General features: G+C 33.5%; 1 protein-coding gene across 1 annotated transcript; it reads left to right on the forward strand.

Annotated features, from left to right (window-relative positions):
• The first annotated feature begins 1,602 nt into the window (after positions 1 to 1,602).
• Positions 1,603 to 7,859, forward strand: LOC145555780 (putative calcium-transporting ATPase 11, plasma membrane-type). Its single transcript, XM_081617500.1, has 7 exons — positions 1,603 to 1,943; positions 3,588 to 3,642; positions 3,755 to 5,697; positions 5,877 to 6,032; positions 6,149 to 6,320; positions 6,494 to 6,795; positions 7,312 to 7,859. Exons 1-7 carry the CDS (start codon positions 1,770 to 1,772, stop codon positions 7,618 to 7,620), a joined length of 3,111 nt encoding a protein of 1,036 aa, XP_081473626.1. The 5' UTR covers positions 1,603 to 1,769; the 3' UTR covers positions 7,621 to 7,859.
• Positions 7,860 to 10,424: the final 2,565 nt, after the last annotated feature.

Raw genomic sequence — 10,424 nt, forward strand, 5'->3', positions numbered from 1 at the left:
CACCAAAAACTCAAAAGCTTATATCCAAGTATATAGAATTGTAAAACTTGAGATTATCATCTCCAAAGCCTATATTGATGTCCGATATTGAGGTCATTTGTAGTGGAGTCGATAAGGATCAGTGGATTGGGTTGGGTTTGATTAGGTATAGTCAGGTCGATTCAAGTCCGGGTTTAAATCATGCTAAACCATCGTGTTTATGTAGGTCGGAATCTAAACTAGGTCATTTTCTACTCGAGTTTAGTTTTTGACTCTACAATGTTATTGTTAAATAGAATAAAAAAAGGTTATACCCTGCGAGTACGTGTCAAAAAAAAGAAAAAAAAAAAGGTTTATACTTCTTATTTTTGTAAGTGAAACATTTGACTTTTTGCACTATTCACCTAAACTACTTTGACTGATGTTAGTAATTTGTATTCTCTCAGTCCCATAATATAGTTCTTGTTTTCCTATTTTAGAGATCCAAAATGTTGTTCATGTTTCTATTTTTGGATACTATGTAAAAACCATTATACCTTTTTTTTTTTTACTTTATTCATTGTACTTCCTACATTACTTTTGAATTTTGCACATACCTTGTACTTTTTCCCACTTTTGCTCTGTAACTTCCGTTTACAATTGTACTTTTCACTTTATTAATGTAGTTCACCTACTTTCTCCTCCTATTTCTTAAATACCGTGACAAAACACAAACATGAACTATGTTTTGGGACGAAGGGAGTACTTTAGAAAAATTATAATTTTGTGGCTACTTATTGAAATCATATTATTGTAAAATTGTAAATATTCAATTGGTACTCCCTCCGTTTCATAATGTTAGTCCCATATAGAATCAATCACATAAAATAAGAAAAGAAATATATTTGGAATCTAACATTAAAGTACAACATAATTCATAATTATTTTATCTTATTTTACTTTTTAAATTTTTTATTAGGAAAGCACAAGTCATAATTGCATAATTTAAGCTAAAGATTTCCTTACTTAGAGTTATGTCATCAATTCACAACTTATTAATTAAAAAAAAAATCAAGTTATAAATAAAATATATTCAATATGGGTATATCTTTTTGAAACGCCCAAAATAGTATATGGGACTAATATTGTGAAGCGGAGGGAGTATTATTTTTACTAATTGATAATTAATAAAAATATTATTGATCAAAGGTTTTGTATTGATATATGTTTCTAAGAGTACTATTTAGCATTATTATAAGTCATTCTACTGCGTCCGAATCACTTGGGTCAACTTGAATTTTATTGTGAATGCATTCATTTGAATTTTAGTCGTAGATGATTTTTCGCGGTACCAATTTATCATAGAAAGTATAATTATTTTTCCTTGGTCGTATTAATTGTGGTTTTAGCTTCAGTTTATTTTTGGATTTCATAATTATAGAAATAAATTTAATTTGCATACATTAATTCTAATTTCCCACGATATATTGCACTAAGTTAGCGCCTTAACGAAAACTAAATTAATAATTCTCTCCATATGTGGATAGTAAAATCCCAAAAATTCAGTTTTTATGTTTTTTTCAACGAAACAACTCCATAGTTTCCTCCTACCGTCAACTAAATAAACATTATTTACATATATAGTGTTATATTCCTCCCTTTAGAATCGGATCGTAAACCATGTCATCATTCAAATACTACTCTTTTTTTTCAAAAAAGATAACATAACATAAGTTTTGTTACTCCTATTTTGCTTTTGTTTCTTTATATGTTATATTTTCATAAACAACAATTCAACGAGTTTTGATAAGATGGAGAAATACTTGAGGGAAAACTTTGACGTTGATCCGAAGAGACCTTCGGAAGAAGCATTGAGGAGATGGAGATCAGCTGTTTGGCTCGTTAAAAATCCTCGCCGTCGGTTTCGTATGGTGGCCGATCTTGCTAAGCGCCAAGAAGCTGCCCGTAAAAGACTCAAACTTCAGGTTATCATCTCTTCTTATTATTCTTTTTCAACGTATTCATCACTTTTATTAGCGAATAATTTTTTTTTTCTCTTGTTTCATTATCCTTAAATTCCTAGGGTTTTTTTTTTTTTTTTTTTTTTTTTTTTTATTTTTTATTTTTTATTTGATTTGCATTCGTATGAAAATAATCATGGATACATTTTGCACCTGAATGTATATAAGAATCTCTCGTATTTTCGTTATGCATGCATGTGCAAACACACAAAAAACTTGAATTAGAGCAATTTGAGGCGCGGTATAATCATGAATTTAAATATATTTTTTTATTTTAATTTTAATTTTACAGATTTATAATTAAAATTTTCAAATTTGCATCAAAATGTAGATCTTAAAGCAACAAATTGACAATTGTTGTTACAACTTACAAAGTAATCTAAACACGAGTACACGACTACTAAAATGGTGTTTATAGTAATAGCAAAATGTAACGTGGAAAAGTCTTCAATTAGGTATTTAAAGGGTATGAATTAATTACAATTTACAACTAACAAAGTTATAGGTAGAAGAATAAATGATACTAATAATGTCAAGAAGTGGAAAAGTATGGTTGCATTTTTATGAATGACTTGTCAATTAAGGTGTGGAAGTTGAAGCATCTAGCTTAGGAATAGTTAAATGTCACGCAGGCAACTCAGAAAGTGTACATGATGCATAATGCCCTTTTTTTTTTATTATTATTTTTTTTTATTTTATTAAATAAAGATATTTTAGTTTTTAGTAAATTAGACCTAGAATGACACAATTTAAAGCAAATGGGCATGACAGAAAAACGGAGGGAGTGCGTACTATAAAATTGAGATTTACTCCGTATAGTATTTGACATTCATTTTATATTCCTTATGTTTTAAACCAACCTTAAAATATACTCCCTCCGTCCCTAAGTTACATTCCTCTTTCTCTCTATTATTTAGGGACAGAGGGAGTAACTTTTTCCGTTTTGTGATATTTATCACTCATAATTTGTCCGATAGTTTAAGGATGCTATGTGGAGATCCTAAAATAAGTTGTTTAATGTATGTAAGTTTAACATAGACACATAGTAGTTCATTTGTAATGTGTGAAAGTGAGACATGCGAGCAAGGGGAAAATAATTATTGGGTTATGTTATGGTAGTTAGTAGTTCATTAATATCCAAAAAAGAAATGTGTCAATTATTCTTAAACGACTAAAAAAAAGTGTGTGAGTTATTTTGAAATAGAGTTCATGAACACCAAATGAATGTTTCCACGTGATTATTTGAATTCTTTGAGCATAGTCAAGTGATGTTATATTAGACGTCTTGTATGTACTCCATTTGTTGACATATTGTATTTTCATTGACTAAGCCAGATCCCTAAGGAGGATGTTTTTCGTTATATAATTAATTTCTGAACTTATTAGCCCTTATTGAACTTCGTTGATATAAAATGGACTGAATCGGGCTCAAGATGATACTTTTGATAGATGTCTTGCATAACCTGTACGATAATTATGTAAAATTGCATTCCCTAGACTTCCAATGTACATGTTTTCTGTTCATTCAAAGTAAATTTGTCAAAATGTATAGTAACCTTTATTCATTAGAGTAACTTGTTTGTTATTTTTCCTGTTATGATCTTCCAGGAAAAAATGCGAGTTGCTTTGTATGTACAGAAAGCTGCTCTACATTTCATGGACGGTACAACAGCTAACTACTTGTGTTTATGTGTAAAGATTGATGTGTACAATTTACGTCGATTTTCTTTTATCTATTAGCCTCATTATCTGTTCAATTCCTTTGTTATGTGCAGCTGGCAGGAAAGATGAATTCACTGTGTCAGAAGAAGCAAAACAGGCAGGATATGAAATTCATGCAGACGAGCTAGCATCAATTGTCCGCGGTCATAAAATACAAGACCTTAAAGCTCATGGTGGAGTGGAAGGGATTGCAGAGAAGATTTCAGCGTCTTTTAAAAATGGAGTTAGTTCAAATGAAACAGAACAACGCGAAAACATCTTTGGTGCTAATCGATTTGTTGAGAAGCCTGCAAGATCTTTCTGGAGCTTTGTTTGGGATGCTTTGCAAGATTTGACCTTAATCATTCTACTGGTATGTGCTGCTGTTTCTGTAGGAGTCGGCTTAGCAACAGAAGGGTGGCCGAAAGGTATGTATGATGGTACAGGAATTATACTCAGTATCGTGTTGGTTGTTATGGTGACTGCTATTAGTGATTATAAGCAATCGTTACAGTTCAAAGACTTGGACAAAGAAAAGAAAAACATTAAGGTACATGCTACAAGAGATGGAAAAAGGAAACAGATTTCGATTCATGATTTGGTTGTTGGAGATGTGGTTGTATTGTCAGTGGGAGATCAAGTTCCTGCAGATGGACTGTTTATCTCTGGCTATAACTTGTCGATTGATGAATCGAGCTTATCAGGTGAGAGTGAGCCAGTTCATGTAACGAAAGAGAAACCTTTTCTTCTGTCAGGTACTAAAGTACAAGATGGTTCAGCTAAAATGCTGGTGACTGCTGTTGGTATGAGGACCGAGTGGGGGTCTTTGATGGAAACACTCAACGACGGAGATGAAGAAGAGACACCCTTACAAGTTAAGTTGAATGGGGTAGCAACTATAATTGGAAAAATTGGTTTAGGATTTGCTGTAGTTACATTTTTGGTTTTGGTAGGGCGGTTTACAGTGGAGAAATCGTTGCAACACGAGATGAGTAATTGGTCCTCAAAGGATGCTTTGAAATTACTAGACTACTTTGCAACTGCTGTTACCATAATAGTTGTTGCAGTTCCTGAGGGACTGCCATTAGCTGTAACTTTGAGTCTTGCATTCGCGATGAAGAAACTGATGAACGACAGGGCGCTTGTCAGACATCTCTCAGCCTGTGAAACAATGGGTTCTGCAAGCTGCATCTGTACTGACAAAACAGGAACTTTAACTACTAATCATATGGAGGTTACTAAACTATGGGTACAAGGACAAGTTATGGACATCTTCTACACAAGTGGCGATGCTGTAGAATCCTTGGTAGGTAGTAGGGCATTTGATATACTTCTACAAGCCATATTTCTTAATTCAACCTCTGAAATTGTAAGAGGGGTAGCAGGGACAATGCCGAAGGTATTAGGAACTCCAACCGAAAGAGCAATCTTAGACTTTGGCTTGATACTTAGATCCAAATTTGCTACCTACCAAGAGGATTACAAGATACTTAAGATGGAGCCATTTAATTCTGTTAAGAAAAAGATGTCGGTTCTTGCAGCTCTACCTTCAGGTGGTGTTCGAGCCTTTACCAAAGGCGCGTCAGAAATCATACTTGAAATGTGTGACAAGCTTTTAGATCCTAACGGGAAACCAGTACCACTGTCTAAAGTTATGAGACAGAATATTACTGATGTTATAAACAACTTTGCTTCGGGTGCACTAAGAACTATATGCATTGCTTACAAAGATATGGAGGACAATTCAAGTGAGGATAGCAACATACCTGAAGAGAACTATACATTGATCGCAATCGTTGGGATAAAGGATCCACTACGTCCAGGAGTTAAGGAAGCCGTTCAAACTTGTTTAGATGCCGGGATTACTGTAAGGATGGTTACAGGGGATAACATTAACACTGCTAAAGCCATAGCAAGAGAATGTGGGATCTTAACTAGTGATGGTTTAGCTATCGAAGGGCCTGAATTTCGCAATATGACCCCCAAGGAGATGCAAGATATTATTCCAAAGTTGCAGGTACGAGTATATATATAGCAAATCAATGATCAATGATCAATCTAACATTTGTTATCCTATCACTTATAAACTCAGGGTGGTCTTGATAACACATACTTTAAGGCCTTGTTCTCGTTACCTTGTAAAATACAGAAAAGTTCAGATTCACAATACAGAATTTACATTATGTTACTTTTCAGGTTATGGCTCGTTCAATGCCACTGGACAAACACACACTAGTCACCCAATTGAGGCAGAACAGAGAAATTGTGGCAGTAACCGGGGATGGGACTAATGATGCCCCGGCTTTGCATGAAGCAGATATTGGACTTGCCATGGGAATTGCAGGAACCGAGGTTGTTTCACAGATTTTACTCCATATCTTTAAACAGAACATTTAAATGTTAAAACTTTGATTTATTATATTCTTTTTGAGTTATACTGTATCTTTTCTTATCCCATTTTCATACAGGTTGCCAAAGAAAATGCTGATGTTGTAATAATGGATGACAATTTTGCAACCATACTAAAGGTTGCTTGCTGGGGTCGTTCTGTTTATGTAAATATTCAGAAGTTTGTACAGTTTCAATTAACAGTTAACATAGTTGCTCTAGTTACAAACTTTGCTTCTGCTTGCATTACAGGTTCGTTTAAAATCTTTTTTTTTTTTTTTTTTCTATTTAAGAAGAAACTAATAAAGCTCTGTTAGGCTACCTATTTATATTTATATCTAGTTAAAATAACCAATTTCAATTTCACGAAATCATCAGAAATGTTTATTTTTGTATACTAAGTCTAAATGTTGCGAATGCTGCAGGTTCTGCTCCTCTTACAGCAGTTCAATTGCTTTGGGTGAACATGATTATGGACACTCTTGGAGCATTAGCACTAGCAACTGAGCCACCTAATGAACAGTTACTGATGAAGCGGCCGCCTGTTGGGAGGGATGAACCTTTTATCCCCAACATTATGTGGAGGAACATAATTGGTCACAGCATCTACCAGTTGGTTGCCCTTGGAGTTCTCCAGTTTGGCGGCGAACATCTCCTAGGTCTCACTGGGCCTAATGCTACTAAAACTCTTAACACCTTCATATTCAACACCTTTGTTTTCTGTCAGGTAATAAAATTGGTAAATTTTTTTATCAGATATAAACTACATTACCCTGCAATTTCCATACAATGGCATGAAGTACCTTAAACATGTCTAGGTATAGTCGTATAGATCTGCCAATGTGCCAAGTTCGAGTCAGTCAATTTAATATTTCAGGTTTAATTTTAAGCATTTTTTTTGTACCAAGTTTTGTTAGGTCATCGAGATTTATGTTTATTTTAGGTCGTTTTTTAAAATCCTGCCAGCCCGGGTTTATGTTTATTATAGAGTCATGTACAATTTCGGGTTATGAACAATTCATGTAATTTTTCATAGGTGGATTAGTCAATCTCAATTTTCATGCTTATGATGCATTGTTTTACTTATAACGGTCATTATTCCAGTTATCATAGGTCGGGTTTGGGTAAGGTCATTTTTCTAGTCTAACTTGCATTTGTGCCTCTACTGCACAAACATAACAACGTGTTAGAATGACTTGTGATCCTTTATAATTCATTTTGAATGACACATTGTTGTTTTCAGGTATTCAATGAAATCAATAGCAGGTACATGGAGAAGAAAAATATATTGAAGGGAATATTTAGAAACTGGATTTTCTCGGCTATCATATCCACCACAGTCATGTTTCAAGTGATAATCGTCGAGTTTCTAGGCACATTCGCAGACACGGTGCCACTTAACAGCAAGTTGTGGCTACTAAGTGTAGGAATTGGAGCAGTAAGCTTGCTGGTAGCTGTTTTGCTGAAATGTATCCCGGTCGACAACCTCGGGTATCCATCTAAGCACCATGATGGTTATGAAGCACTGCCTAGCGGTCCAGAACAAGCCTAAACTTGGACTAACACAACAAGTTAAGCTAGCTTTTTTATTTGAAGAAACAATTTATAGGAGCTTAACACTAGTTATTCTTAAATTGCACCATTATTGTGTTTTTCTCTGTTTTTTTTCTGTAATTGAAATCAGTTTTTTCTCCCTAGGATATCTGATGACTGATGTAACAGGTAGTTTAAGAATTCCATCCTTATGTTGTTTATTATTTTTAACTTTTTTTTATTTACACTATGTTTGGATAACAATAGTATAGGAAAAGGGAGGGGAAAAGAAAAAGAGGGGAGGGAGAAGGCGACATTTCATTTTCCTTCCAAATCTCTCCAAAAAAGGAGGGATTTGGTTTATTAAAAGTGGAAGGAAAATGGATCCTTCCAATTCCTTCTTATATTAGATATCCAAACAAGGGAGGATGCATCTCTCCATTTCTCTTCTCTTCATTTCCCTCCATTTCTCTCTATCCAAACATATAGCGTTTAAACATTTTTATTAACATATGTAGTTTATCTTATTTAAAAGTTTATAATTTTATTTATTTGCTATATTAATTACAAAACACTTTAGGTATAAAATACTCTAAAACCGTAGGTCACCTAAGTAAAAATATATGGAGTATGAGTTTAAATTAATTTGAACTTGTTTGTTTTTTTTTTTTTTTAAAAAATTAATGAATCAATAAGGCCATCAAAAGCTGGCACGGCACGATAACTCGACAGGAACCTGACACAAAATAAGCTGGTCTGGGTTAAGAATTCTTGACGGGAATCTGTTTTTGATTATTAGTTTAGTTAAATAGTACGTGAACAAATCTAAATAAAATTGAAAACTAATCCGCCTAGTCCTATCTAGAGTGTCTGCGTACTGGTTATTGCATCAGCACAGGCGGCTAGATAGAGCAATTGAGGAGTGGACTCTTTATCAGTATTTCTTGATTTCAATTTCAACAAGCAAGTTTTTTTTTTACTACTCTTTTTTATAATCTTCTTTTTCCCCCGGCCAGTTCTCTTCCCTTGCTATGTGAATCAGCAAACTTCAGCAGGCTTTTGTTTTCCTTAATTGGACTTAGTACTTAATTGAAGTAAACTTTTTTTTCAAGAATTATCTCCATCATATAGTTTTCCTAAACATATAATCCATACTTAGTTTAGGAGCTGTTCAACCTAGTTTCTGAAACTATTTCTGTTGAAGCTTATAGGTTTTGATGATGATGAACTTAAACTAAAGCAAACTCAACTAAAGGTTTACAAGTGTTTAGGTTAGGAGAAGTTGACCTTGGTGGTGGAAGAGTATCTCGTATTATGAAGACTTGAAGAAACCTTAGTAAAAAGTTAATCAATAGAAGAAGAGTTCTCTAACAAGAACTAAACTCCTTAACAGGAATTTTCCATAACAAGAACTTGAAGGTTGTAAGCTGAAAACAGTAAGTTCCACAAGGAACTTAGGTTGCGAATTTCCAGTTGAGAACTGGAGATCAAGTGACAGCAGGAACTTGTTCATGGTCTGCGTGAAGCCCAAGTTATTCAGGATTACAGAAGCGCGGCATTGCAATATTAATTTAGTTAAGATTCTATCTTCTAGATTTATTGTTAAATATGTTAATAAGATATGATGAAATTTATTAGAGACGTGACAAGATAATTTGGCAAATAGATAAAATTGAAAAAATATAAAAAGATAGATTTTTGAAAAAGAGTTTGTTTTAATTTATTTTCCAAAAATTAGTAAAACGATATTATTCTTTTAATTATATCTTATTGTGTTTTTCGGAAAGGATTTTCTTCAATAAAAAGATTTACCAAAATCATATTTTGAGATAAGGAAAGTTAACTTCTTTATCTTTAGAAAACCTACTTGCTATACGAGTTACACTTGTATAAATAGTAGAGACAGAATTGCTTAAGGTTTTTGTAAGTTTATGCGTGAAGAAAATCCTGTGAGCTCTATCAAAGTGTAAGTTTGCCAAGTTTTATCTTGTCATATTAGTTTCGGGTTTATGCATAGCTTGCCTAACATATTCTAGATATTGCGTTTTTGTAATTGATTGGACTGTTGGGTGTGAGTGTATGAAATTTACAATTGCATACAGAAGAAACAACCTTGTGATAAAAGGTTGTATTTGTACTGTGAGAGTACGAGGGAGTTCAAGTCAGGGGATTTGAATTGGGTAGGATTTAGTTTTACTGTGCTACAAGTTCTAGTTGGAACTTGTTTATAAAGGTCTGAATTATAATAGGTTTGTAATTTTACTATTGCTCATTATAGTGGATTGGTTTTGTGTTGAAATCCCTTAGAAGGGTCGAGGTTTTACTTCCAGTTGGGCCCTGGAAGGTTTCCTCGTAAAATTGTGTGTGCACTGTCAAGTTCCTTTTACATTTTGTTTTAAATTTGCGAAAGTAGTCACTAGGAACTTAACTACAATTCATCCCCCCCTCTTGTAGTGTTCGTTTCAACTAATAATTTCTCAATCTAAGAAGTACAAACTGGGCCAAATAAGGGAATTTAAAGAAACAAAAACACTCTTTTATAAAGCCCAAAATAGCTTCTAGGGAAGGTAAAAGGAGAAGCATCAACTTGTAGCTTCTCTTGGTTATTTATTATTATTATTTTTTTGACAAAGCTTCTCTTGGTTATTGTTTTTCAGGGAATTCTTTCTTCCTTTTAATGATTTCTTTTTGGACAAAAACAATCCCAATATTTTGCAAAATGACTTTTAATATCCATCTAAAAAAAAACATTCTTCTTTCTCACAAACATTTCTGATACTTTACTCTCTCATAAAAAGAAACCCAACTCCATCTTCTACTTCT

Source organism: Chenopodium album, chromosome 8, assembly GCF_948465745.1.
Source record: "Chenopodium album chromosome 8, dcCheAlbu1.1, whole genome shotgun sequence".
Lineage (NCBI taxonomy): Eukaryota > Viridiplantae > Streptophyta > Magnoliopsida > Caryophyllales > Amaranthaceae > Chenopodium > Chenopodium album.

What these genes read in the sequence shown, in the direction of transcription:
- LOC145555780 (XM_081617500.1), top strand. Translation starts at nt 1,770, where the DNA reads ATGGAGAAATACTTGAGGGAAAACTTTGACGTTGATCCGAAGAGACCT. An exon ending in TGGGAATTGCAGGAACCGAG is followed by an intron (nt 6,033 to 6,148) that starts GTTGTTTCACAG and finishes ATTTTCATACAG; the next exon opens with GTTGCCAAAGAAAATGCTGA. An exon ending in ACACCTTTGTTTTCTGTCAG is followed by an intron (nt 6,796 to 7,311) that starts GTAATAAAATTG and finishes TGTTGTTTTCAG; the next exon opens with GTATTCAATGAAATCAATAG.